Source organism: Trachypithecus francoisi, unplaced genomic scaffold, assembly GCF_009764315.1.
Source record: "Trachypithecus francoisi isolate TF-2019V2 unplaced genomic scaffold, Tfra_2.0 Lachesis_group10, whole genome shotgun sequence".
Classification (NCBI taxonomy): domain Eukaryota; kingdom Metazoa; phylum Chordata; class Mammalia; order Primates; family Cercopithecidae; genus Trachypithecus; species Trachypithecus francoisi.
Window position 1 is genome coordinate 31,932,871 of NW_022681455.1, and position 27,942 is coordinate 31,960,812.

At 53.7% G+C, this 27,942-nt stretch overlaps 2 protein-coding genes and 1 long non-coding RNA gene across 9 annotated transcripts; 1 reads left to right on the plus strand and 2 right to left on the minus strand.

Moving 5' to 3' along the window:
- Positions 1-322: 322 nt before the first annotated feature.
- Positions 323-18,912, minus strand: EHMT2 (euchromatic histone lysine methyltransferase 2). Of its 7 annotated transcripts, none has more exons than XM_033216681.1 (28): positions 18,832-18,912; positions 18,119-18,185; positions 17,802-18,020; positions 17,460-17,713; positions 13,732-13,816; positions 13,600-13,640; positions 13,316-13,468; positions 10,402-10,536; positions 10,162-10,276; positions 9,903-10,004; positions 9,535-9,683; positions 9,299-9,442; positions 8,977-9,212; positions 8,715-8,897; positions 8,513-8,595; positions 7,934-8,040; positions 7,714-7,836; positions 7,521-7,622; positions 5,812-5,916; positions 5,545-5,699; positions 5,293-5,460; positions 4,711-4,855; positions 4,261-4,338; positions 3,769-3,884; positions 3,574-3,660; positions 1,583-1,661; positions 1,233-1,408; positions 323-826 (listed from the first exon to the last, which is right to left on the minus strand). In XM_033216681.1, exons 1-28 carry the CDS (start codon positions 18,871-18,873, stop codon positions 646-648), a joined length of 3,630 nt encoding a protein of 1,209 aa, XP_033072572.1. In that variant the 5' UTR covers positions 18,874-18,912; the 3' UTR covers positions 323-645. The 7 variants fall into 7 exon arrangements, with proteins under 7 accessions (XP_033072572.1, XP_033072571.1, XP_033072567.1 ...); XM_033216680.1 differs by having other exon boundaries at positions 5,791-5,916; XM_033216676.1 differs by lacking the exon at positions 18,832-18,912 and having other exon boundaries at positions 5,791-5,916; positions 18,119-18,435.
- Positions 18,913-18,975: 63 nt separating this feature from the next.
- On the plus strand, positions 18,976-20,329 carry LOC117086974. The gene is made up of 3 exons (XR_004438636.1): positions 18,976-19,138; positions 19,430-19,463; positions 19,849-20,329. It is a non-coding gene; the product is annotated as an uncharacterized LOC117086974 (long non-coding RNA).
- A 474-nt stretch (positions 20,330-20,803) lies between these two features.
- On the minus strand, positions 20,804-23,429 carry ZBTB12 (zinc finger and BTB domain containing 12). Its single transcript, XM_033216688.1, has 2 exons — positions 23,023-23,429; positions 20,804-22,514 (listed from the first exon to the last, which is right to left on the minus strand). The coding sequence occupies exon 2, from the start codon at positions 22,492-22,494 to the stop codon at positions 21,115-21,117; it is 1,380 nt and encodes a 459-aa protein (XP_033072579.1). The 5' UTR covers positions 22,495-22,514; positions 23,023-23,429; the 3' UTR covers positions 20,804-21,114.
- Positions 23,430-27,942: the final 4,513 nt, after the last annotated feature.

Sequence of the window (27,942 nt, forward strand, 5' to 3'; positions counted from 1 at the left end):
CCGCCACCACGCCCAGCAAGTTTTTTGTATTTTGAGTATAGATGGGTTTCACCATGTTGGACAGGATGGTCTTGAACTCCTGACTTCAGGTTTCTCCTGCCTCAGCCTCCTAAAGTGCTGGGATTATAGGCGTGCGCCACTGCGCCTGGGAAATGGGATCTTCATAGCGGGCCCCCACAACCCCCCACCTCCCCGCCCCACACTGGGCAGCCGTCACACCAGCCACACCCATCCAGCCTGCTTCCCATCCTATTCTGGCCCTTGGACCCATATTCCCTCTAGCAGAGTGTGCTTTCTCCTCACCCCAACACAAAAATAGCAGTTTATTACCAAACCCAACGTTTATTGAGAACAAAAGGAACCAGTTGGCATAGAGGCCCGACTTCAATTCATCAAACTTCAACTGAGGATGGGAACAGGGGGGTGGCCAGCCCTGAAGTTGCCCTCCCAGGGAGGAACCAGCTCTGGGAGGGAGGGGCTGTCAGACCTCCAGGGCCTGGCTGGGATCTCTGGTCAGGAATGTTTGAAGGGGTGGTAGGGAGAAAAGATGGCAGCACCCCCAGGCAAGGGCTGCGAGCAGCTGGTGGCAGAGGAGGCGGCTGAGCTGTGGCCGTCCATGCTGGGGAGGGAGGGTGTGGTCCGTTCTCACGTGTTGACAGGGGGCAGGGAGCTGAGCTCGGGCAGCAGCTCAGGGTGTGGGTCCAGGCGGGCCAGACGGCTCTGCTCCAGGGCAATGGCTTCAGCTGAGTGCTTGCACTTCTCAGAGCCACACTGGCAGGTGAAATATTTGCTTTTGATGTCCCAGAAGCGGTCGCCATAGTCAAACCTGTCAGAGGAAAACAGGAGCTGGTGGGAGCTGGACCCAGCCACTAAGAGCCCACCCGGAAGACCCTGTGGATCCTACTCCCTAAGAGGGACCCCGCACCCAACCTATCTTCTCCAGATGGGATCTCAGCCCTTGTCTGTTCTATGGACTTGCAGCATCAGCACTGCCTGGGGACTTGTTAGAAATGCAGAATCCTGGGTCCCATTCCAAGCCTACTGATTCAGAATCTCGCTGGGAGGCGCAGGACTGTTTCACCAAGTCCTCCAGGAGATACTTATGTACACTGAAGTCTGAGAAGCTCGGCACTGCTCCATGCCTGGACACCAGGTACACGCCAGCCTTCAGGTCCCAGGTTTGCTGCATCTCCACCCCCTGGCAGAGCCCCTAGAGACCCCTAGAGTCTCACCCTAGCTCCTCCCCAGTCCGGATGTCTCGGGAACTGAAGAAGGCGATGCGTGGAAATCGCAGGTCTTGGTGCAGCATGAAGACCCGGACGGGAATGATGTTGGGGTCACACAGGTGGTTGATGAAGCGGCTGATGTTGCCATAGTAACGGGCATCAATGCAGTACACCTCTCCATCCTGGGGTGGGGGGACGGCACTCTTCACATCTCCCCCCGCCCTGCTTCCCTGATCGCCCTCCCCACCCACTGACTCCCCAGTCCTTCATCCCCAGGTTTCCATTTACTGACTTCCCAGAAGCTCCTGAAAGCCAGCCCTGGGGAGCAGCAGGATAAGGGGGGGTCTCCTGCTCACCTTGTTGTCCAAGTCGAACAGGTAAGAATCATCCTCTCTCACATCAGCCTCAGCATCAGAGATCAGCTCCCCGACATACCTGTGGGACAGGAACCCACGGTTCTGAAGGTGAGTGTGGGCTATTAGGAGGCGGCTTAGGCCCCATCTCTCCTCACAAGCCTGTGGAATCTGGAATAGGCAGGGCTGGCCGGTGTGGGGAAGGGAAGGCCTGGAGTAGCAGTGGTGGGCAAGTGAAAGGGCAGCATTCCAGCCTTGACAGAGGAAGCCTTCAGTCAGCACAGAGAGGCCACAGGCTCTGTGGTTAAGGGGATTAGTGTGTAGGGGCAGTTGGCCTGGGTGGGGAAGTTCAGGTTTGGATACAGAGAGGCTTGTGTACTAGGAACCACCCGGCAGGAATGGGCGATATGGGACAGAAGAGGGGCCAGGACTGCAGGAAGAGCCCGAGGTACAGGAGTGGCAAGGACCTCAAGGCATGAGTCAGGGCAAGAGCGCCCATATCTGGACAGCAGAGGGAGGAGAGGAGCCGGCTATCTAAGGAGGGGTGAGCAGACACTGGGAGATTAAGACACATGGAGAGGACGTGGGGTGGGGAGTGACTGTCAAGAGAGCTTCAGCAGAGCAGGAAGGGCAAAGGCTGATTTTGCCTGGGACAGGCAGTGAGTGGATGGTGGGGAAACTGAGGCCCAGCAGGAAGGGGCTGCTTGCTAGAGAAGTTGAGAGATGACATGATGGAAAGAAACTGGATGGTCTCTTGAACAGGCAAGTATGGTTAGAGGACTATCTTTTTTTTTTTTTTTTTTTTTTTCTGAGATGTTGTCTCGCTCTGTCACCCAGGCTGGAGTGCAGTGGCCGGATCTCAGCTCACTGCAAGCTCTGCCTCCCGGGTTCACGCCATTCTCCTGCCTCAGCCTCCCGAGTAGCTGGGACTACAGGCGCCCGCCACCTCGCCCAGCTAGTTTTTTGTATTTTTTTAGTAGAGACGAGGTTTCACCACGTTCGCCAGGATGGTCTCGATCTCCTGACCTCGTGATCCGCCCGTCTCGGCCTCCCAAAGTGCTGGGATTACAGGCTTGAGCCACCGCGCCTGGCCTAATGAACTATCTTTTTTAAAGGCCTGAGGACGGTTGGGCGCGGTGGCTCAAGCTTGTAATTCCAGCATTTTGGGAGGCCGAGGCAGGTGGATCATCTGACGTCAGGAGTTCGAGACCAGCCTGACTAACATGGTGAAACCCTGTTTCTACTAAAAATACAAAAAATTAGCCAAGTGTGGTGGCACGTGCCTGTAATCCCAGCTACTTGGGAGGCTGAGGCAGAAGAATTGCTGGAACCTGGGGAGGTGGAGACTGCAGTGAGTCAAGATTGTGCCATTGCACTCCAGCTTGGGCAACAAGAGTTGAAACTCCGTCTCAAAAAATAAATAAAATAAAATAAAAAATAAAGGCCAAAGGAGACCAAGGTAAGACTGAGGGTCATGGGATGGGAGCCAAGAGAAAGCGGGGAATTACAGATGCTGGGCAGAGAACTGATGGAGAGGGACAGGCCCCTGAGGAGGTGGACAGAAAGGTAGCTGTTATCACCTCCACTCTACAGACAAGAAAAATGAGGCTCACAGAAGTTAAGTAACTTGGCCAAGGACATCCAGAAGCAGGGAGGGGCTCAAATCCAAGTCTGTTTGTCTCCCAAACTGGCACTTTCTCCAGCTAGGAAGGGCGAGGAGTGGGTAGAGGGGAAGGTAGAGGGTAGAGGTGGAGGGAGGGAAGACCTGTGGTCTGGGCAGAGTGGAGGCAGGTGCCATTCTCAGCTGCGGGGATGGGGGTCAGAGGAGGCTGGCTGCTCAGCTGCAGGAATAGGGGTCAGAGGAGGCTGGCAAGAGAGTGGCCAGATGGAGACATGTGACTCATCAGGGCAGGGGGATGAGAGGGAGGCCTGGCAGTCAGCAGTGGCCATGTATCTCCTTCCCCCCAGGTGTCAAGGTGCTCCTGGTGACTCACTCGCAGATGAAGGTCCCCTGTGGGATGGTCTGCAGGGCGCGGACCCCCCAGCCCATTTTGGCTGTTCGGTAGAGCTGTAGCCGCACCCTGGGGGTAGGAGAGAGGGCGCTGTTGGGTGGAGGCCCTGGAAAAGTCCCAGGAGCAGGGAGGAAAGGGTGATGTGGGGAGAGGGTGGGCTGTGGAGCAGGGCCTCACTTGATACCACTCTGTACCACCCGGTTCTTGCAGTTTCTCCAGCAGGAGCACGCCTGGTTACACTCAAAAATCAACGGGGGCTCAATCTTGTTAAATTCCTGGAGCAATCGCCCATCCTAGGGTGCGGAGGGGAGGACAGTGGTTTCTCCTTGGGGGCCACCTCAGCTGCCCGCCCAGGAACCCCAAGACTCTACAGAAAAATCCACTGCTGAACCCAACCCAGAGACAGAGAAGATGGGGTTGGGGAGGTCACACAGGCTCCGAGATCCAAGAGCAGGAAATGCAGGAGCATCATCCCTGATTTGCATAGACCTGGGCACACGCCCATCGCTATCCCAGCCATGTCCCAGGATTCCCAGACCTTGCCCAGTCCTCTCAGTCACTTCCCCCACAGGGTAGGTGAAGGACAAGGTCCCAGGGAGCTGGCCTGTTGAAGGCTGGCTCCTCTGAAGGAGGGGCTGGGTGTCTGTGGCCAAGGCAAGGGGCACGCACCTTGTCATACCAGCACCGGATGCTGAGCTGGCCGCACAGGCAGTTGGAGCTGGAGCAGTCGTCCACACATGTGCAATGCTGGGGCGAGGAGGCAGGGGTCAGCTCAACCCCACGATGGGTCTGGGTTCCTCTACTCTCGGTGCCCCGACCCCCTAACCACTGTCCTCTCTTTGGGGTCCATGTGTTACAACAGTGGGTGGCGATGGTCCGAGGGTGATGGGGAATCAGTATGTTGCTCATGGTGATGTCCCTACGGCTACTGGGAGTTCATATGACACCTTTCTGTGACCCAGGAAAAGGCTCCCTCCCCTGGGGTGGATGCGACCCCACACCAGGGCTCCCTTTCAGCCAACCCTTCCTAGGCCAGGTGCCTTTGTTGGTTTGAAGCTTGTCTAACTGTACTTGGCAGCATTCAGTGTCCTTTTGGGGAGACCCCGGCCCCCTACTCACCTGCAGGTGGGTGATATTGCGGTCGATGTTCATGGTGGACGTCTCACAGTTCTCCGAGATGTACTTGTAATCCTCGGGGCAGGACTCCCCGTCCACGCCGTTGACACAGGGAATGGGCACGTTCTCATAGCCCCGAGCCACGTCCCTGCAGAAGACGGGGAGAAGGTGATGGGAGGCTGGAACAGGGGGTGAGGAGCTACTCCAGGTACAGGGAGACAGTTGGGGAGGTTCCTGGGGCTGGGGGCAGGGGAGTAAGGTTGCCAGGTAAGATGCAGGACAGCCAGTTAACATGGAATTTTAGATAAACAAGAAATAGCTTTTTAGTACACTATGTCCCAAAAATTACACAGGACATTCTCGCACTAAAAAAGTATGCATCTGTGCATCTGAAATTCCAGTTTAACGGGGTGTCTTCTAGTTTTACTTGCTATATCTGGCAACCCAGTGGGGAGGGGGCTTGTGGGTGGTTCTGGGGATTCAGTGGTACATGGGGAGGTGTTGGAATGTTGTGAGGATGCAACGGAGCCTGTGGAGGCTGGGTGGGGAGGTGGCCTTGGGTGCAGAGAGGGGCCCAGGGCTCACCGGCAAATGATCTTCTCCGTGCGGATGGCCCGATTTCCCACCCCGAGTCGGAGCTTGCGGTTGAGTTGAAGCGCAAACCACACGTCGGAGCGCTCGGGCGTCAGGTCCCATGCTGTGTCCCCCTCCTTGTTCCGCAGCTCAGGGTTGGCCCCACGTGACAGGAATAACCTGAAGGGGGACAAGATGCCCAATGTGGGGTCTGAGGCTGCAAGAAGTGGGGGCAGGGGCATCAAGGGCAGGGCAGAGGCTCACAGCACGCAGTCATGGTAGCTCTCCCGAGCTGCGATGTGCAGGGGGGTGTCCCCATGGTAGTTGACAGCATGGAGGTCGCAGCGCGCATTCAGAAGGACTTCGGCGATGGCGGCACTGCCCGTGAAGGAGGCCCAGTGCAGGCAGATGTTCTCCTCCTGTGGAGATAGAAGGGGAACAGATGAGGTGCAGGCAGCTGGGCCCTTGAATCCAGCCTCCACCTTGCTCAGGGGCCTGGGGCTGCCCTACCTCAACCAAACTCTCACTCACGTTGTCAGTGAGGGTGACGTCGGCGCCCCGCGTCAGTAGCATGCGGATCACCTCGATGTGCTTGTGCTCTGCAGCCCAGATGATGGGCGTCCACCCCCCACTGTCCTGTGGGTGGGAAGGGAGTGAGGGTGGGGGCAGCTGGGCCTGCTCACCAAAGCTGCAAATGGTCAAGATTGGCTGTGTGTGTGAATCCCAGCTCCACCATTCACGAGCTGTGGGACCCGGGGTAAGTCACTTAACGTCTCTGGGTCATAGTTTCTTCATCTAAAAAATGGGACTAGTAGTGCCTACTGCCTGATGCTGGAGAGAAAATAAAGTGAGTAATTATTCTCTTTCCAAAAAATACAGCCAGGAGCTGGTCATGGAGGCGCATGCCTGTAGTCCCAGCTACTCATGTGACTGAGATGGGAGTGTCGCTTGAGCCCAGGATTTCGAGAATGCAGTGAACTATGACTGTCTGTGAATTGCTACCGTACTTCAGCCTGGGTGACACATCAAGACTCTCTTAAAACATAAAACAGGCCGGGCGCGGTGGCTCAAGCCTGTAATCCCAGCACTTTGGGAGGCCGAGACGGGTGGATCACGAGGTCAGGAGATTGAGACCATCCTGGCTAACACCGTGAAACCCCGTCTCTACTAAAAAATACAAAAAACTAGCCGGGCGAGGTGGCGGGCGCCTGTAGTCCCAGGTACTTGGGAGGCTGAGGCAGGAGAATGGCGTGAACCCGGGAGGCGGAGCTTGCAGTGAGCTGAGATCCGGCCACTGCATTCCAGCCTGGGCGATAGAGGGAGACTACGTCTCAAAAAAAAAAAAAAAAAATTCCTAAGTCTGCCCACTCACAAGTCCTAGAAGCAGTGACAACCCAGTAATAATAAACACTCCGAGGTCCATAGATTGTATTCTCTAAAAAATGTTTCTGGCCGGCGCAGTGGCCAGATTACGCCTGTAATCCCAGCACGTTGGGAGGCCGAGGTGGGTGGATCATGAGGTCGGGAGTTCAAGATCAGCCTGGCCAATATGGTAAAAACCCATCTCTACTAAAAATACAAAAATTAGCTGGGCACGGTGGCTGGCGCCTGTAATCCCAGCTACTCGGGAGGCTGAGGCAGGAGAATCACTTGAACCCAGGAGGTGGAGGTTACAGTGAGCCAAGATGACGCAACTGCACTCCAGCCTGGGCAACAGAGCAAGACTCCATCTCAAAAAAAAAAAAAAAAGTTTCCCATAAAGGAAGCAGAGTTTCTTAGAGAAATGGTGGATGCTGAATTAGGGGCAGGAAATGTGCTGAAAGGTCAGGATGCTCTCAAAGGCCACTGGGCCACTGGGTCATGTCACGGCCACAGAGGCCTCTTGAAGGGGCTTCTAGATAATGATGGAATAATTCAAAGACTGAGCAGAATGCCAATAAATGACGAAAACACATCCAATGTGTGACAACCTGAGAGTTAAAAAAGCCTCACTGGACACATTCAGAGATGAAGGCAGGAACTGATTATTCTGAAACTTGATCAAGAGAAAGCAGCAAGAAAAAGAAAAGAGTGAAGAGAAATACAAATGAGGAGGAAAGCAAGGGGGACAGACACAAGCGGCCTGAGACAGAGTGAAAGGGCTAGAGGCCAGATGTAGAAAGGGTGCCCAAAGTCTGAGGCCGAGCCAAGGAACCCAGGCACCAGGGTGCCGGACGGGCTGCGCTGGGTGGGCCACTGACCTGGGCGTTGACGTCCACCTGTCCTGTGCTCAGCAGCAGACTGACCATCTCCAAGTTCCCGATTTTGGCTGCGTGGTGGAGGCAGGTGGAGCCGTCCTCCTCCTGAGGGAGACATGGGCAAATGAGTCTCCGGCTGGCACCCCAAACCTGGTCCCTGACTCTGGGGGCCACGCCCTGCTGCCTGCGTGCACACCTTGCTATAGACACAGCCACCACGCTGCACCATGTAACGGGCCACCTCCAGGTGGTTGTTCACCACGGCCTCCATCAGTGGCGTCCGCTGCTGTTTGTCCACTGCGTTTATGTTGGCTCCAGCCTGTGAGGGGGCAGGAGGGCTGGCACCAGGGAGGCATGGGGCAGGGGAGGGGCCTAAGGGCCTGGTGAATGAGGCATGGGGCCGGGCCCGTGCTGACCTGCAGCAGCACATGGCAGATCTCCACGGAGCCCTTCTGGGCGGCTGCATGCAGGGGCGTGCGCTTGCTCTGCTGGTCGCTCTGGAAGTTGGGGTCCAGGTTGTCCACTGCGGGGAGAGCCCGCCACACCGGGAGAGGGAGGGACAAGTGGTAAGCAAGCTAGGGGGCAGGTGGCACTTCTTTCAGGAAGGCTTCTCAGAGCCCCAAGTTGGGTCAGGGCCCCTCCTGGCATTCTCTGAGCTTGCCTCCACCACGGCATTTATCAGAATAAGGAGTCAAAGGCATCAGCTCTGCCTAAATTCAAACCCTGCCTTACTTCTCAGTACCGCTGTGCACTGTGCAAGGTCCCTAACCTCCCTGTGCAAGCCAAGGCTAACAAGTATAAGCACTCAGAACAGGACCCAGCACCTACAAGTCACCACCGTCCCTATTGTCATGGGTTATGTGTGTCTTCCCCACCACACTAAGTCCTTCAGGGCAAGGACTGTATCCTTCATGACTACTCCTGGCCCTGTGCCCACTGCCTGGTATATACATGGAACTTGGTCAAGGTCTGCTGAAGGAATAGGTGGCACTCACACAGCATCAGGATCACCTTCTGCAGCTCGCCCTGCTTCACGGACAGGTACAATTGCCGAGGGTGGAAACGGAGCTTCTTCCGCCTGCCAAGGGAGCATGGGAGTGGGGAGAGAAGGGGAGCTCCTCAGATTCCAGCATCAGCCTTGACACTGCTCCTCTGGCCTCAGCCCCAGTTGCTGTGCCTGAACAACTCCCCACTCACCTCTCTGACTCCTGGATGACCAGGGCCTTTTCCAGGGCCTCCCGGCCTGGCCCCAGTGGCAGCCCCACGGCTGAAAGGCAGCCCCCATTGGGCAGGGTCAAGGAGGGCCCTGAGCTGTCGATGGTGTCAGCCAGGGGATCGCAGGGTGGGCGCCGAGGCTCCCCATGCCCTCGCATCCGGGCGCTGTGGAAGAAGGAGCTCATGTCCAGAAGCAATAGTGATGGGGCGGGGAACAGACAGTAGAGAAGGGGGAGGCCAGTACCTGGGCTGAGAAGTGTCTGCTCTCCCGGGGGCATCCTGGGACAGCGGTGGGGGTGCAGGAGCTGCAGCACCAGCCGGTGGGGTCACCCCATCACCCCGGGGGATGGTCACCTCTTGAGCTTCAGAAGCATCCTCCCCACAGTGGGGACAGAAGACCATCCCATTGAGCTGAGACACACAGGCCTTGTGGAAGCGGTGGGCCACACGGAAGTCAGGGTGGCATTCCAGGAAGGTGCCCTGGGAGCAGGGAAACGACATGGTCAGGTTGCCGGGGCCCCCTCTGCCATGGGGCATGCTGCCTGTCTGCCCCACTGGTCACTCACCGCCGTGCAGAAGTAGCCGCAGCCCGGGCAGCAGTGGTGTTTGACCATGCGGGCGCGGTGGGTCTCACAGAGCACCATCAGGGCCACGCGGCTGGATGGCCTCATGGTCTCCCGCTTGAGGATGGCGGCATTGCAGCCTGACAGCTGTGTGCGGTGAGGATGGGTGAGAAGAGAGGGTGAGGCTGGGGCCCGGGACTGGACGCCCTGGCACCTCTCCCACCAGCCCACGGCCCCACCTCTCCGTCCACACTCTCGGTGGCCATGCACTTGTGCCCCGCCCTCTCGCTGATGCGGTCGATTTTGGGTGCCTCCATGCGGCAGCTGCACAGGGGCAACTCCTCAAACCCTCGCTCTGTCTCCAGCGAAGATGTGTCATTGGACACCCCTTGGACGGAGGAAAAGAGGAGCTGAGGGAGGCCCTGAACCTCACCCATTGGGACCCCTGGCGGGTCCTCTCACTCCCTCCCTACCTCACCCCCATGCCCCAGAACCCCTAAAGCCTGGCCATGGACACCCCGGCTCTGGCGTGGTTCCCCTCCTTCCCTTTCCCTCCTGCCCTGAGGTCGCCCCCTAGTGGCTCCCTGTCCCGGCAATTGGCAATTACCAGCGTGGTTGGGGGAGAGGGTCCCCTCGCTGGGCAGCTCCAGGGACCCCAGAGGGACCTCCATGTACTCACTGGGGCCTGAGGAGCCCACACCATTCACTCCTGACACAGAGACAGAGAGAGTGAGAGTGCGAGCTCACAGGTGCCTGGACGCGTGGGTACATGCAGGTGGACATGCGAGAGCGTGTGTGCGTGCACACACTCTGGGGGCTGGGCGGGGGCTGGAGGAGGGCACCCAAAAGCAGCAGAGCCTCCTCACCTCGTGGCTCCTTGGCCCGCGGAGGCTCCCGCTTGCGCCGTTTCCGAGATGGCTTCACCCATGGGCTGTCTTTTCGCCACTTCTTCTTGGCCTTGCGCCGGCCACTGGAACCACTCTGGGAAGGGGGAGGAGGAGAAGTTATGAACCCTCACCCCAAGGGGGCCCCCCAACACCTTCAGGACCAGACCTCCAGCCCCACAGTCTCCCACTCCTCTGGAGATATCAGCCTCCGTCTCTTACCCTATCTGACTGATTCCCTGACTCCTCATCTTCCTCTTCTTCTTCCTCTTCTTCCTCCTCTTCCTCCTCTTCTTCTTCCTCCTCTTCTTCCTCCTCCTCTTCACTTAGTTGTTCAGTTAGAGCTTCAACTTCAGACTGGGAGAGAGGCAGAACAGGACATATCCAATCCCCAGGACTCAGACAATGAGATGGATAAAAAAAACCACCACCACCATTGCCCCCCGCCACTACCCACGGATGGCTGCTGGGGAAGATAAGTGTGGGTAGGAGAGGAGACAAAGGTCCACATAAAGAGAGAGTGCATGGACTATTATTACACAGTAGTGAAAAGGTGCCACAGTTATAGACAGCAATGTACACAGATCTTGGTAATGTGATATTAAGTTAAAAAACAAAAAGCAAGTACCAGAAGATAAACATAGTTTGATCTCCCTTTTATGATGTTCATAAACAGGTAAGACCACCAATGGTTGCTAAAAACACTAGACACAAAGCTCATATGAAAGGTTCAGGCTGACATCACCTGAACCCACTGGTCAATCTTATCACTAAGAAAAATGACCAGATGAGATGTTCCATGCATCCTGATGTGATGTGGCCAGAAGCACTTGCACCCACTGTCAAGTCTCTTGGCACCTGAAGTCGATTACGCCTCTAGATCTACCAGTTTACAAGAAATACGGGCAGAGAGGATGTGTCAATCTCCACCCAATCAGCTAACGTCATATAGAATGTGAGAAATTCTATACGATGATGGACCTAGTTTCTTTGACAAATAAATGGCAAGAAAAAAATGCCTTTCTTATTTATTTATTGAGTTTCGCTCTTGTTGCCCAGGCTGCAATGCAATAGTGTGATCTCAGCTCCCTGCAACCTCCACCTCTGGGTTCAAGCAATTGTCCTGCCTCAGCCTCCCGAGTAGCTGGGATTACAGATGTCTGCGACCACACCCAGCTAATTTTTGTATTTTTATTAGAGATGGGTTTTCACCATGTTGGCCAGGCTGGTCTCAAACTCCTGACCTCAGGTGATCCACCTGCCTCCCAAAGTGCCGGGATTACAAGTGTGAGCTACCACGCATGGCCAGAAAATTTTTTTTTGAAGATGGGGAAAGCAGGCAGGTGTAGTGGCTCATGCTTGTAATCCCAGTGCTTTGGGAGGCCGAGGTGGGCAGATCACAAGACCAGGAGTTTGAGACCAGCTTGGCCAACGTAGTGAAATCCCGTCTCTACTAAAAATACAAAAAATGAGCTGGGTGTGGTGGCGGGTGCCTGTAATTCCAGCTCCTTGGGAGACTGAGACAGGAGAATTGCTTGAACTCAGGAGGCGGAGCTTGCAGTGAGCCAAGATCGTGCCACTGCACTCCAGCCTGGGCGACAATGTGAGACTCCATCTCAAAAAACAAAAACAAACAAACAAAAAGAAGATGGGGAAACCTAAATACCAAGAGAGTCCTAAGACAATTTTTTTTTTTTTTTGAGACAGTGTTTTGCTCGTTGCCCAGGCTGGAGTGCAATGGCACGATCTTGGCTCACTGCAACCTCCGCCTTCCAGGTTCAAGTGATTCTCCTGCCTCAGCCTCCTGAATAGCCGGGATTACAGGCATGCACCACCATGCCCGGCTAATTTTGTATTTTTTTCAGTAGAGACAGGGTTTCTCCATGTTGGTAGGCTGGTCTCGAACTCCTGACCTCACGTGATCCGCCCACCTCGGCCTCCCAAAGTGCTGGGATTACAGGCGTGAGCCACTGCACCTGGCTGACCTAAGATAAATGTTAATCAAATCAAGGTGTAGGCCATATTTGGATCTTGACAAAAACCCATTTATGAGAGCTGAGGAAATGTGAAGACTGACAGGATATTTGATGGTATTAAGAAATCAGTAAATTTTTTTAGGTGTGAGAACAGTAGTGTAGTGATGTTGAACGACAAAAAGAGGCCTTATATTTACATATATATGGAAATACGTTTAGGTAAAATGATATGAGGTCTGGGACTTGCTTTAAAATAACCTAGTAGGTGTGTGTGTTGGGAGAGGTACAGATGGGTCAAGATGGGCTGTGTACTGATAATGGCTGGAGCTGTGTGATGGGTACACAGGGATTTCCTATTCTACTCTTTTGATAATGCTTGCAAGTTTTCATGATAAAACGTTAAATAAAAGGCAAAACTAGACAGACTAAACATTCTACTGTGTAGGCAAACATATAAGATAAAACCAGACAAAGAGTAACGAATAAGCAAATAAATGATAATGGAATGCTTTTGAATTTTATAGAAACAGCATAATGTATGTTAAAAAAAGTGCTTTCTGGTCATTTCCGTTTTTATTTTCTTTTTTTAAACAGTACAAGTCTGTTAAATGATCACTTCATTAGCTGATAAAAAAAATAGTAAATCCAATGTGCAGGGTGGTGGTCACCTTTGTGGATGAAATGGGCAGAACGTACACCGAAAATGAGTTGCAGCTGGGCACAGTGGCTCACGCCTGTAATCCCAGCACTCTGGGAGGCCGAGGTGGGTGGATCAACTAAAGTCAGGAGTTAAGAGACCAGCCTGGCCCACATGGGGAAACCCCGCCTCTACTAAAAATACAAAAATTATCCGGGCGTGGTGGCGGGCGCCTGTAATCCCAGCGACTTGGGAGGCTGAGGCAGGAGAATCGCTTTAACCCTGGAGGCAGAGGTTGCAGTGAGCCCAGATTGTGATATTGCACTCCAGCCTGGGAGACAGAGCGAGACTCCGTCTCCCCCTCCCAAAAAAAAGAGTTACAGACAGCATGGAGCAATGACTTAGTGGATATTCAGAAGGTAAAAAGGACAGAAAGGAGAAAAACAGGGAACAAGGAAGACTGGACAGTAAACCCCAGCCCTGGGGGAGCACTGGCGGGGAGGGCGGACCAGCTCTGCCTCACCTTGCTGTCGGAGTCCACGCGCTCATCCACAGAGTAGGAATCATAGTAGAGACTGAAGTCATCACCCACCACCGTCTCCCACTCCTCCAGGGACCCGGGGTCCCCTTTCGCCAGGGTCACTTCTGAACGCCGGGCAGAACCTAACTCCTCCGACTAGAAAAAGATCAGAAAAATTGAGGCCACTGACACCCTGCCCATTTCTATTGAGGATGGGATGCAGACCCACTTCTGAGCCTCCCTCAGAGCAGCCCCCCAGGGGTAGAGGCTCTGCCTCTGCTGCTCACCAGGCCACCTCCTGAGGTCAGCTTCCTCCTTTTGACCACATCTGGAAGAAGAGAGAGAATGGTGTGGGGTCTATCACTGAAACCTTCAGAACAGGCCACATCAAGCCACCGGGGGTGGGGGATAGGACTGACCTGAGGTCACCTTTCCCAGTGAGTGGACATCGTCACTCATGCGGAAATGCTGTACTTCAGGGGGCCGCTTCTCAGGGACCGGGGGCTGTGGGCCGAGAGGGAGCACACTGAGGGTCAGAGAGCACCTACAGTTTTGCCTGGGTTAGCCTGGAGCCCCAGGCGGGGGTGGGGTAGTGAGCCACACCTCCAAATGCCATGTGAGGCTCCACTAGCCACAAAGTGGCAACCATGGGTGCTATTTCGTCAGAGGACGAGTGTTAAGCACACTAACACTCACTGACCTCTGCAACTATGCAGAGCAGGCCCTTTTCCATTTTACAGACGAGAAAACAAAGCTGAACAAAGTTAAAAGGACTTTTATACGTGGCCATGTACACAGTAGGACTATTCACAACAGCTGAGTGCGAAGCAACGCAAGTGTCACTGACAGATGAATGGATAAGCAAAATGTGGCATTTATACACAATGGAATGACCTTCAGCCATTAAAAGGAAAGATGAGGCCGGGCGCGGTGGCTCAAGCCTGTAATCCCAGCACTTTGGGAGGCCGAGACGGGTGGATCACGAGGTCAGGAGATCGAGACCATCCTGGCTAATACGGTGAAACCTCGTCTCTACTAAAAAATACAAAAAACTAGCTGGGCGAGGTGGCGGGCGCCTGTAGTCCCAGCTGCTCGGGAGGCTGAGCTTGCAGTGAGCTGAGATCCGGCCACTGCACTCCAGCCTGGTGACAGAGCGAGACTCCGTCTCAAAAAAAAAAAAAAAAAAAGGAAAGATGTACTTTTTTTAAGAGATAACGTCTCATTATGTTACCCAGGCTGGAGTGTAGTGGCATGACCATAGCTCACTTCGGCCTCGAACTGGGCTCAAGCCATCCTCCTGCCTCCGCTTCCCGGGAAGCTGGGATTACAGGCACATGTCACAATGCCCAACTAATGTTTTCTTAATTTTTTTTTGGTAGAAAAGAGGTCTTGCCATTTTGCCCAGGCTGGTCTTTAACTCCTGGTGTCAAGCGATCCTCCCCAGAAAGTACAGGATTACAGGTGTGAGTCACTGGGCCTGGCCTTTGAAAAATTATTTTAAACCGCTTTTAGAGATGGGGTCTTGGTATGCTGCCCAGGTGAAAGGAAAGAAATTCTGACATGCTACAACATAGATGAACCTTAAGGACATTATGCTAAGTGAAATAAACCAGTCACAAAAGGATAAATACTGTATGATTATACTTAGATGAGGTACTTAGTCAAATTTACAGAGAAAGAAAGGACAATGGTCCTTGCCAAGGGCTAGGGGGTGGAGGGAATGGAGAACTACTTTTTAATGGATACGGAGTTTCAGTTTTACAAGATGAGTTATGGTGACTGATGATTGCACATGATGGAAGTATTTAATACCATTAAATTATACACTTAAAAATGTTTTTATTTTTAATTTTTAGATGGAGTCTTACTCTGTCCCCATGCTGGAGTGCAGTGGCGCGATCTCAGCTCACTGCAGCCTCCATCTCCCAGGTTTAAGCATTTCTCTCACCTCTGCCTCCCGAGTAGCTGGAACTACAGGAACACGCCACCACGCCCTGCTAATTTTTGTATTTTTTTTTAGACGGAGTTTTGCTCTTGTTGTCTAGGCTGGAGTGCAATGGCAGGATCTCGGCTAACTACAACCTCTGCCTCCTGGGTTCAATCGATTCTCCTGCCTCAGCCTCCCAAGTAGTGGGGGGTTACAGTCATATACCACCATGCTCGGCTAATTTTGTATTTTTAATAGAGATGGAGTTTCACCATGTTTGTCAGGCTGGTCTCGAACTCCTGACCTCAGGTGATACACCTGCCTTGGCCTCCCAAAGTGCTGGAATTACAGGCATGAGCCACCCCGCCTGGCCTAATTTTTGTATTTTTAGTAGAGACAGGGTTTCACTATGTTGGCCAGGCTGGTCTCGAACTCCTGACCTCAGGTGATCCTCCCACCTCGGCCTCCAAAGTGCTGGGATTAGAGGCGTGAGCCACTGCGCACGGCCTAAAAATGTTTTTTAGATGGTAAATTTTATGTGACACTAGTCCCCTCTTATCCAGTTTATCAGCAGTGATGGTGGCATATTGTTAGAATTGTGCTATTTTATTTTGAGTCTCGCTCTGTTGCCCAGGTTGAACTGCAGTGGCGTGATCTCGGCTCACTGCAAGTGATTCTCCTGCCTCAGCCTCTCGAGTAGCTGGGATTACAGGCGCACACCACCATGCCTGGCTAATTTATCATTATTATCATTATTATTTTAGTTAGAGACAGGGTTTGGCCATGTTGACCAGGCTGGTCTCGAACTCCTGACCTCAAGTGATTGCTGGCCTTGGCCTCTGAAAGTGTTGAGATTATAGGCAAGTCACGCCCAGCCTATTGTTATAATCATGCTATTATGTTATTATTGTTGTTAATCTCTCACTGTACCTAATTTATAAATTCAATTTTTCTTTTCTTCCCTATTTTTTACAAAATGAACTGCAACTATAAAAATTAACGTTTATCATAGTGAGAAAGGAAAAGTAGCTCATAGCAATCTGTGCTATGTGAAGCAGGCAAAATTTATCAGGCTCAGAGAGAAGTGAGTATGGAACGTTAGGGCCCATGCCTGGAGGCAACTGCTTAAAGGCATTTTGTACCTGACTAGGGTGCTGCTTCACCCATTATCTTCATGTGCATAGTATCTGTGAGACAAAGAACAATGTATAGCAGATCTATAGCTTGTTATTCTAATGTAAACTTCTGGTAAACAATTTAGGAATTGCCTCTTCTTTTCCTTTATGTTTTATGTTTTCAATATTTTAAAAAATTTTTATTTTATTTTATTTTTCTTTTTGTGGCTCCTTCCAGAGCAGGGCTAACTCCTAGGCAGTGTGCCCAGAGTCAGCCTGTTTTTTTTTCATTATCTTCATGTCATCCAATCTTCTTTTCCTTTAAAAACCTACTTGTGGGCTGGTTGTGGTGGCTTGTACCTGTAATCCCAGCACTTTGTGAGGCCAAGGCAGGAAGATTGCTGAAGCCCAGCAGTTTGAGACCAGCCTAGGCAACATAGTGAAACTGTCTTCAAAACCAAAACACAACAAACAAACAAACAAACAAAAAACCCTATTTGTAACTGCTGCTAATCAGAGTGTATTTTCAGTGCAACTTGAATCTTTGCTCCTGAAGGCTGTCCTCAAAACCTGCCCAAATATATACTACTTAATGTTAAGTTTGCCTCAGTTTTTTTCTTTAGGTCAACAATTGGTATGACCCAGTAACCCTAGAACTTGGTCATAAATCTTCTGGGCCTCTGGGGCCCTTGCCACTTCCCTCCTCTATTATTTCTGTGGCCCTCATCTCCTTTCCCACTGGGATTCCCAGGAAAAACTTTACAAATAGAGCAGTGACAGTTGAGTTCCCCAAGGGCTTGCTTTGAGGTAGAAAGGAAGAGTGGTTTGAAATTCCCTTACCTTGTCATTATCATAAGAGTAATTAAGACATTAACTATATAATTGATTCTTTAACATCAAACTCTCACCACCCAAGAATGTAAACTGCAGGAAGAGAAGAACCTGTCTGTTGGTTCACAGATTAAGCACAGCCTAATATTTGATACACAGTAGCCCCTTGTTTAAATATATGAATGAGTAAATGGAGTAGAAGCCTTAAGTGAAACTGTAAAAGAGCTCACCAAAGGTTTATGGTTGATTATCCCATCTCTCCCATCCCACTCACCTGTCCATTTCCTGGTTTGGACATGGTTTTGCGGGCTCGGTGGACCTTGGGCTGTCCCTCTGGGCTAGTGGTGGCTGGAGGGGGTTCAGGCCCTGCTGCTGCAGCTCCCTGGGCTCCCGGCATACTCAGCAGCCTCATAGCCAAACTCTGGACAGATGGAGGTGATTTTCCCGCCCCTGTCATTGACATCTTGGCCCGGCTAGGACACGAACCCCCCTTGCTGGGGGAAGAGGGGAATGACTTTGTGGCATGGCCTAAAAAACAGGCAAGCAGAAGGCAAGATAAGAAGGAAGGCAGAGTCAGAAATTTCCCACGCACCCCCCAGGCTACCCAGCCTCTCACCCAGCAGGATCCGGCCCCCATGGAGGTCCCCATCTCCCTCAAGATTCTCGGATTCATCCCCAATGAGTGGTGTAGTCCCTACAGGGGTGTCAGCCCCCTCATCGCCAACAGTGACAGTGACAGAGGCTGGAGATGAGGGGCCAGCAGGCTCCAGGGAGTCGGGGGTGGCCTTGGGCAGGGTCTCTTCACTACGAGGGGTGTCCCCCAAAGAGCCATGAACTGTAGAGGAAGAGAAAAAGTTCAGAGCTAACGGCTCCGGAGATCTTGTGTTTAGGGAAGGTGACGGTCCAATTGGGGCCCGTTTTAGCTGCACTCACCTCTCTCGGTGGCTCCTCTGGTTTCCTTCTCCAGCAGTAGCGCCCCCATCTCAGCGGGGGCCTCCCCCTGGGAGGGGAGACAAGGGACAGGAGGGCTGGTCAGCCCAGTAGAGAGTTGGGGGGTCCAGGATGCCTGGGCCCTGGGAAGAGAGAGTAGGCTCCGGGGCCTACCTCTTCCTCTATGGGGCCCCCCCCTTCCGCGGCCTCTGCTGCCCGGAGGGGCCGCACGACCCCTCCCCCGGGCCCGCATCAACCCCCTCCCTCTCGGTAGACCCCGCATCTCTGGGGCCGAGAGAAGAGGAGGGGGAGGGGGCGGGGCCTCCGTGCCCCGGCCCCGCCCCCTCCTCCCGGCTGCACGCGCCGCTCCCCCTTTGTCCCCCAGGCCGCGGGGACCCCGGGCACCAACCCCTCCAGCACCCGCTGCCCCCCAGCCCGGTGGACGGCCCCTCGTGCCCCTCACGCGTGCTCCTGGGGCCCCGGCGCCCGCCGCCCACTCAGGGGCAGCCGGCGGCTGCACGCGCGCCTCCGTGCCCACTCCCCCCACCTCCCACCCCCTGGTCCCCTCATCCGCCCCCGGTGCTGGCCCCCCGGATTGCTGGAAGTCCCGCCCGGGCCCCCCGGCCCCGTTGCACCCCCGGAGCATTGCACGGGCGCGCGCTTCCCCCGGGCGCGCGCGCGGGCATGCACCCGCCTCTCCCCCTCCCCTTCCGCACCTCGGCGGCCGCCGCCGCTGCAGCTCCCGCCGCCGCCGCCATCGCCGCTTGCGCGGGGGGCCGAGCCGGCGCGCGGCCGCCCCGGGTCACGTGGGCAAGGGAGGGAGGGCGAGGAGGAGCCTTAAAGGAGCCGCTACACGCTTTCTGGCCATTTTCCCCTGACAGCGGCTTCGGAGATGGCTGTGACTGTCCTAAGCTGGGAGCTGCAAGGGAGAATTCCTGTCATTCCTGGCCTCAGCTCTGCAGGGACCGAGGGCGAGGCACGCCTGGGCCCAGGTGTGGCGTCTCTGTCCCCATCTGGTTTTAGGTAACAAGCGGAGCTTCTGAACCTCCCGGCTCTCTGCAGCGGCTGTATTTCCTCTGGCCTGCTTGGGCTTTTCCCGCCTCTGGTTGCTTTTCTGCCTTTCTAGTTTTTGGGTTACCAGATAGAAGGCTCGGCCTCAGTTTTGGCCTCGCCTTTCTAACGAGCAAGAAGAGAGCGATAGGGACGCGGAGGACACCTTTGTTCTTGGCTCCTTCTAGCATATTGCTTCTTGTCCCCTGGAGCAGCGTGCCCTTTTGAAAACCTGTGGCTAAATGTCTCTTCTGTTTATATCAGGCGTGTTACACCTCCACACGCATTAGGGATCCAGGTAAGCCCAGCGGCCCGAACGTCATTACTGACTGGTGACACTGCAGTAAGTAAACCTTTTTTGCCGAACACTTCATAAGCACAGTCAGGTACTCCGTGGGTCATAGCCTAGCGGACACTTTAAGTATAAATGATGTACACCAAGATAGACAACCTCGATAGCTGTATTTAGGGTACCATCCTTTTAGGTATTACGTTTTGGTCGAGTTAGAAAATATCTGTATGATTTCACACGCAGTATTTGACACAGGCAGGTGGGGCACCTGAGGCCAATTCAAGGCCTTCTGGGAACTGTAGTTCTCTTTGGTTAACTATTCCAGTGCCTTCTGGGAATTGTAGTTTTCCCTGCACCTTAATCCAAACTTATTATTTTTTTTTTTTTTAAGCTTTCCTGAAGACATGAACCATTTACCCCAAAATATGACCAACACAGACTCCTGCTTACAATTTCCGTGGGCAGGTTGGCCACCTGTAGCTCATCCCTAGCACTGATCTAAGTCCCTCAAATAGAGTTCATGTGCATCCCCACGACTGCCATCACTTGTACCGTGAAGTACCTGGCTAAGTGTTGAGATTGCAGAACTGGTGGAAGGCTAGGGGCAGGGACTTGGGGGAGTCCCTGACCAGAGGACCTCACTTGTCACACTCGTCTTCCATGTTTAGGGCTGGGCTCCTTCAGGCAAGGGACATGCATGAGTTGTGACCTCTAGGTATTAAGAATGCAGCATCACAGGGAGAGGCTGTCTAGGGCAGGATAGTCATGTACAGGCAGTTGCCAGAGTGTAAAGGAAAAAAAAGTTTTTTGTTTTTTTTTTGTTTTGTTTTTTATTTTGTGGAAAACAAAAGCAGAAAAACTAAAACCCCAAACTCCAGAAAAAATCCTAAAAAATATGTTTTTTCTTAAAAAATATTGTATGTCTCTACTCCTCTCCCTCCCTCCCAACAGCCCTTCTTGTGTTCTTTCTTTTCTAAGTGCCCTACCCCCCCCACCCCCATGACTATCCATTGTTCTTGCTATTGTACCACTTCCCAATATCTACCCAGGATGCGCACCCCATGTTCTCTTACCTGGCGTCTTTGTTCTCCCTCAAATTTCAGCAAGCCTCATACTCGCAGTCCCATTTCCCCAGCATGCAAGAACTGTCTCCCCCTTCCTTTTCTGGGACTCAATAATCTTTTCCCCTTACCACTCCCTCACCCCAGGTCTATTCTAAGCAGGAGCACATCCTCCTGCCAAATTCCCTCCCTGTACCCACCCACCCACCCTTCTTATCTCGAGAAATGTCATAACCTTTCCCTGGGCAGCCTTAGCCAGGAGTAAAACATTTTTGTCTTCCCTTGTTCTATAGGACCCTTTTCCCTCCCTCCACATACACATGCACCTCTAAGAGAAGGAAATCTTTCTCTGGGACCCCGTATTTCCCTGGCCTACTCCAAGAACCCTGTCCCCAGCTCCAGCTTCTTGCACTCTGAAGAGCAACAGTCTTCTCTCCAAGGAATCATCTTCCCTCTCTCAGGATGCGTGCATCTGCTCAGCCTCCTACTCTTACCTTTCTGCCCCAGACCCCCCACCCCCCAATTCTCCTGGGCCAAAGAGCCCTTTTCCCACCCAGCCCAGGGACCCCAGCCTCCTGGCCTCCACGCCTGCGCGGCTAGCGGATGAGGACGTTGATCTCGGCCACACTGGCCTCCAGCACATTCTCGGCCGTGGTCTTGCCGTGTTGCTCCTTGAGGTGCCGTCTAATGGCAGGCTTGTGGGCGAAGCGCACGTCACAGTAGGAGCAGCGGTAGGGCCGCGCTCCCGTGTGCAGGTTGAGGTGGTCGTGCAGGGTGGACTTCTGTGTGAAGCACTTGCCGCAGATTCCGCACGAGTGTGACTTGACACCACGATGCACGTTCATGTGGCGGTTGAGGTTGCTGCTGTGGTTGAACTGCTTGCCACAGCGAGGGCACATGAAGATGAAGTGCTGCGCCCGCATGTGGAAGACCAGCTTCTCCACGCCCTGGAACACTTCCGGGCACTTGGTGCATTTGATGTTCTTTAAGGGGTTTCCACCCGAGAATCCCCCAGGCAGGGGTCCCCGGCTGCCCCCCGCCCCCAGGCTGCCCCCCGCCCCCCGGGCAGCCATGGCCACCGCTGCTGCTTCCACCAGGCCCGAGGTGGCCCCCACGCTGGCCCGGCCTCCAGGAATCAACAGCAGGCCCTCCCCTTCTGCGTCCTCAGACAGGCTATAGCAGGCCTTCACCACACCCTGTGGTGGGGCTACAGTGCTGGGGGGCACACTGCTCTGGGCCAGCTCCCCAAGGTGGCCACCCACGGAGCCTCCAATGCCCAGACCCCCTCCCAGGCCTCCAGGGGGTTTGAGTCGGTGTGCCACCTCCAGGGCCGACTCCACCTTGACGATGCAGATGTCAGACACGTCCTCATCCTCATCCTCATCCTCCTCCTCCGCTTTCAGCTCCAAGTCCTCATCCAGTGGGAACTCCAGCTTCACTGGCCGCAGGAGTGGAGGGGGTAGAGGAGGTGGGGGTGGGGGCTTCGGGGCTGGCTTTGGGGTCCTGGCTGGAGGGAGGAGGGACTTGGTGGCGCTGACGCTGCTCACAAGGCTAGCCTCACTGACCCCATCCTCTTTGAGGCCTATTTTGGGCTCAATGAACTGGCTGAGAGCATTCCGGCATTTCTCCACCACGTGCTCCATCTGCAGGTAGGAGGCGGCTGTCAGGTAGTTGACGATGTCCCTAACAGCGAATTCCAGGGCGCCCGTGTAGCAGGAGAGGAGCAGGTCGGCCACAATGCGTGCACTGTGCATCAGGGAGACCTGCAGCTCCGAGCTGGGGTTCAGCAGGAACTGGTCCCGCAGGAACGGTGAGCAGGCGGCCAAGATGACCTTGTGGCCTCGAAACTTGAGGCTGTCAGCCACAATGGTCACGTCGCAGAACCGCTCCTCTGCTCGGAGCTGGTTCATGTTCCGTAGCGTAGCGGCCTCGTGGCCAGGCAGCTGGAAGCGCAGGACTTCCACCCCAGAGGCCATTGTGGCGGGGGTGGGCAACCCTGGTTGGGAAGGAAACCGGTCAGAGACAAAGGTCTCTGGCTCTCCGAAGCCAAGGCTCCAGGACCCTGGCCCCCATTCTTGCCCAGCCCCCCAGCATCCGATCTCTCGGTCTTCAGATCTCTTCCTCAGTTTCCCCAACCCTGGGGAGGCGCTGTCCCTCTGAGAGGAGGGAGGCGTGGTTCTCGGGGGCGGGGCGGCGGCGTCCACACCCCCAGCCCAGCAGCCCGCTAGGATGGGGCGATCCCGCGCGCCCACGGTGGAAGGACGGAGAAAAGGGGGGGCAGAGGCCTGGGGCTCTGGACCCCGAGGTGGCCCCGGTTGTAGACTCTTCTCACCCCGCCCCCTTTACCGGCTGCCTCATTCCTCCGCCCCCCCTTACACGTTTGCACGCGCTTTTCACGTCCTCCCCCCGCCGCCTGCACGCACCGTGCACGCCCTGCCCCCACGCTCAGAGCTCCGTGGCACGCCCCCCCCAGCCCCACGACCCTGAGTGCACGCTCCTCTCACCTGGCCCGGTTCCGCGCGCTGTTTTTTTTATCCCCTATTTTCCCCACCCCCCCGGGGCCGGCAGCGCCCCCCACACACGGGCAGGGCCTGGGCAGCGCGCAGGCGCGGGGGTGCACGGGGCGCGCGCGCGGGGCCGGCTCCGCGTGGGCGTAAGGGGGGAGGGGCGGGGGCGGCTCGTGCCGTGTGTTCCAGGCCTCGCGCGCGCGCGGCGGCGGCGTCGGCTAGGACTCGGGGAGGAGGAAGAGGGGAGGGAATTAAAGGAGCAGGATCCCCCCTTCCCGACCCCCCTTTCTTCACCAGCACCCCCACGCGGTTAAAGGGCCGGACGGCCTTGCCTCCTCTTTGGCCGGGATTATTTGTCCGCCAGAGCGGAAATACGTTCCACACCCCCCTCTTTCTCGCTCCCCCTCCTCTGTGCCTCCAGGCCCCGCGACCAGTCTGCGCGTGCGTGCCAAGTGCCGCGCGGAGGCCCGCTCACTCGGGCCCGCCCCCCAATCCCGGCTGCCCATGGCGCTACCCGCTCCGCGTCCCCGCGCGCCCCGCCTGCGCCGCATCCCGCAGCGCGCGCGCGCACCCATTCTCTAGGCTGCCGGCGCTGCCACCTGCTCCCAGGAGTGGTGCCTCTCCGGTCCAGCTGTGCAGAGCGCTGCCCTGGGTGCATCAGCGGCACCTCTCAGGGGCCCAACCGACCTGTGGCTAACAGAGCTGTTGGTAGCTGTTGCCCACGCCTGCCTCCGCTGCTGAGTGTGTTCACAGTTGCTCCAGCCACATTTCCAGGCTTTTCCAACTCTTGTAAAGCTAGTAACCGACTCAGCCCTTCAGGCCTGAAATATGAATTCACTTGCCACAAAACCAGACGATCCAGTGCCCTCAACTCTCCTTCACTCCATGTCAGTCCTTTAAAATCACACCCGCGCTCCCCTCCATTCTCAGGATTAATCCCAACCTCTTGCCAAGACAGTCGCCCTCCACTTGTGCTATCCGTGACCTTGCCCATTTCACCTTTAGTATATAATTAACCCTAGGACTAATTTTAATGATGTGATTTATGTTAGTTTGATTCTACCCTAATCTTCCACTGCACCGTCCCCCTTATTCCTCACCTCTCCTCCAGACTGACAAGGTCCAGCTCTAAACAAAACTTCCCTTCAACACTGCGCCCGGGCCTTCTCTTTCTCTTGTCTCTTTCCGACTAAGTTACAGTCTCCACAGCTTCAGCGACAGCACTTAGGAGCATCTTGAAGGCTGTTCCTTTCCCTTCCCCTTCTTCTCACCTGATACTTACACTCCCTTCCCCACCTATCCAAGTCTGTGTGAAGATGCCACTGTTTCCTGCCAATTGGATTTCTTTTTTACGTCCTTCAGGAGAATAGTGCGTTTTCCTTATGTTTCAATTCTGATGAAGTTTCTTATAATGTGTTCAATATCTGGTTTCCCCATGAGACTATAAACTTCTTGGTTGCAGGAATTACGTTGTGGGTTATGTTTTGAAAAAAAAAAAAAAAAAGCAATAGGGCGGGTGTGTGTGGTGGCTCAGACCTGTAATCCCAGCACTGTGGGAGGCCAAGGCAGGTGGATCATTTGAGGTCGGAAGTTCGAGACCAGCCTGCAGCCTGGCCAACATGGTGAAACCCTGTCTTTACTAAATATACAAAAATTAGCTGGAAGCGGTGGCAGGTGCCTGTAATCCCAGCTACTGGGGAGGCTGAGGCAGGAGAATCGCTTGAACCTGGGAGGTGGAGGTTTCAGTGAGCCTAGATTGCGCCATTGCACTCCAGCCTGGGCGACAGAGCAAGACTCCTCAAAACAAAACAAAACAAAAAACCAAAAAAGGTCATGCAATAAATGATTGTTGAAGTAATTCCTCTTTGGCTCAGCCAGCATCCACCCATAAAAAGTTTGTGCTTGAGCTGAAACTGAATTATTGAACTCAAGGGATGCTGTTTGGCAGGAGGGCAGAGGCAGCGTAGACGGTGTTTAGGTGGTACCTTGACTCTTTGCCTTTTTCTTTTTGAGGCGGATTCTCGCCTGTCGCCCGGACTGGAGTGCAGTGGCCAGATCTAGCTCACTGCAGCTCTTTTATGCCATTCCCTGCCTCAGCCTCCTGAGTAGCTGGGACTACAGGCACCTCGGTAGTTTTGTATTTTTTAGTAAGACGGGTCACCGTGTTAGCCAGGATGGTCTCGATCTCTGACCTCGTGATCCGCCCACTCGGCCTCCCAAAGTGCTGGGATTACAGGCTTGAGCACCGCTTGCCTTTTTCTTTTAAATTATGATTTTATGCCCGTACCCAGTTCCCTCTATGGAATCTAAGAGTCTGTTCTAAACTGCTGTCTTTGTAGTTAGGCCATGTAGATTTGAGGAAGAACACATGATTTTGTGTCAGACGCACCTAGGCTTAAAGCCACATTCCTAGGAGTTTCTGAGCCTACTCTGGCTCAGAAGGCTGCCAGATTCACAAATCATTTTTAAAAACTAAAGCCATATTCCTATACTAACTGAGGCCCATTGGGCAAGTTACTTAATTCTCTCAATCACAGTGTCCTTATCTTTGTCTCCTCCGCCCATCCTTAGCTCATCTGAAAGCATTTTTATCTTGAAGGCCCTGATCCCTCACAGGGCTAGTGTGAGGTTTAAATGAGCCTGGCATGCAGTAGATGCTGAGTAAACAATAGCTCTGTTCCCCTTTTTCTAATTTGGGAGACGGACTATGAAATTTTCAAAAGAATTTTAATTATTTATTTTGCTGGAGTTTTGCTCTTGTCACCTAGGCTGGAGTGCAATGGCAAGATCTTGGCTCACTGCAACCTCCGCCTCCCAGGTTCAAGCGATTCTCCTGCCTCAGCCTCCCAAGTAGCTGGGATTACAGGCGCCCACCACCATACCCAGCTAATTTTCATATTTTTAGTAGAGACGAGGTTTCACCATGTTGGCCAGACTGGTCTCGAACTCCTGACCTCGGGTGATCTGCCTGGCTCAGCCTCCCAAAGTGTTGGGATTACAGGCATGAGCCACTACGCCTGACCCAAAATAACTTTAGAACTTCTGTTTTTCTCTCTCATCTCTTCTTTTCTGCATTGCCAAACTTCTCAGAAGAATAGTTCACATTTCATTGAGAGCAGAAATACATAAAGCTGTCAAGTTAAGAATTAGAGTTGGTAAAATGTTGTTTCCTATCCCTTTCTTGCTACTTTTCCTTTCTGGGAATGTGGATAGGACAGGGGGCCTAATCTCAGTCCATGGCTTAAGACAGGTAGTCCTTGGTGGCAGGTGGAGTTGAGAGCCAATGAATCCTTCAAGTGTCCAGCCCACCCAATTACAGCTCTGCATAAAGACAAGCAGAGGTGCACAAGCTGTCATTTAGATCCTTGTCCCTTCTTCACCAGCTTCAGCCAGTATAAAGCCAGGGGCTCTCCTGTCCTTAGCTTGCAGTACCCAATGCCTTGGTGTGGTGTCAAGAACAGATACATTTAGGAGATACATGTAGGATTCTTGGGTCAGGCTCATTCCTATAATCCCAGCACTTTGGGAGGCCGAGGCAGGAGGATCCCTTGAGCCCAGGAGTTTGAGACCAGTCTGGGCAACATAGGAAGACCCCATCTCTACAAATAATAAGAAAATTAGGAGGGCATGATGGTGTGTATGTGCTTGTGATCCCAGCTACACGAGAGGCTGAGGTGGGAGGACTGCTTAAGCCTAGGCAGTTGAGGCTGCAGTGAACCATGATAGTGCCACTGTGATCCAGCCTGGGCAACAGAGTGAGACCCTGTCTTTAAAAAAAAAAAAAATTAGGATTCTTAGTGAGCTTTAGAAATAAAATCTGGGCTGGGCACCGTGGCTCATGCCTATAATCCCAGCACTCTGGGAGGCTGAAGTGGGAGGATCACTTGAGGCCAGGAGTTTGAGACTGGCCTGGGCAACAAAGCAAGACACCTGTCTCGAAAATAATAAAATAACAAATAAAAGCAAATACTTTTTTTTTTTTTTGAGACAGAGTCTCGCTCTGTCACCCAAGCTGGAGTGCACTGGCCAGATCTCAGCTCACTACAAGCTCTGCCTCCCGGGTTCATGCCATTCTCCTGCCTCAGCCTCCCAAGTAGCTGGGACTACAGGCGCCTGCCACCTCGCCCGGCTAGTTTTTTGTATTTTTTAGTAGAGACGGGGTTTCACCATGTTAGCCAGGATGGTCTTGATCTCCTGACCTTGTGATCCGCCCGCCTCGGCCTCCCAAAGTGCTGGGATTACAGGCTTGAGCCACCGCGCCCGGCCTGCAAATACATTTTTAAAAGGAAACAAAATTTGACTAGGGATGCAAAGAACAACTAGGAGACAGAAGGTCCAGGTTGCAGTCCATCTTCAGGTCATCAAGGCTCCCCAGGTTTCAGTATTCTCTTTAACAAAATGGAGGGATTACTCTCTGAAGTATTTGCCAGTCCTGTGAGTCCATAACAGCTTACTTTGAAAAGGGGTGTGTATGTTTGTGGGCGTGTCTGAGAGAAGCTAGCTCACAGCTTAGAGCACTACCCTTGGCTACTCATAGAGGTAAGGAGTGGCCTTGGTAATCCAAAACCGTAGCAAACATCAGACATTTCTCTGAGACATTTAAAGTATTTTAGGCTGTGGGCTTAGTTTTTACAACGATGCTTAGCACGCACTAGAATGACCATATTCCCTGAGTAACCTATAGGAAAGGAAGAGGTAAGTCAGTCTGGACTTTTAAATCCATAGGCTGATGAAACCGTCTTGCATTACAACAAAATCTCCAACTTCTTTCTCTTTCTCCTTTGATCTGCACTCAGCTCTGCCCTCAGTGCAGGAACCCTGGTGAAAACTGCAGGAAGTTTTGGCAATGTTGGGAGGGGCTCATTGCTTGGGGAAAGAAGTCATGTGAAAACAAAGTGCCCGCACCACTCCCATCCA

Bases quoted from the DNA above. Each gene is read 5' to 3' on its own strand.
- ZBTB12 (XM_033216688.1), bottom strand. From the start codon at position 22,494: ATGGCCTCTGGGGTGGAAGTCCTGCGCTTCCAGCTGCCTGGCCACGAG.
- EHMT2 (XM_033216676.1), bottom strand. From the start codon at position 18,398: ATGCGGGGTCTACCGAGAGGGAGGGGGTTGATGCGGGCCCGGGGGAGG. The intron at 8,596-8,714 runs GTGAGTGGGGAG...CTCCCTTGGCAG, and splicing joins GTCATCCAGGAGTCAGAGAG to GCGGAAGAAGCTCCGTTTCC. The intron at 1,409-1,582 runs GTGAGCAGGAGA...CCCCCACCCCAG, and splicing joins TGTTCGACTTGGACAACAAG to GATGGAGAGGTGTACTGCAT.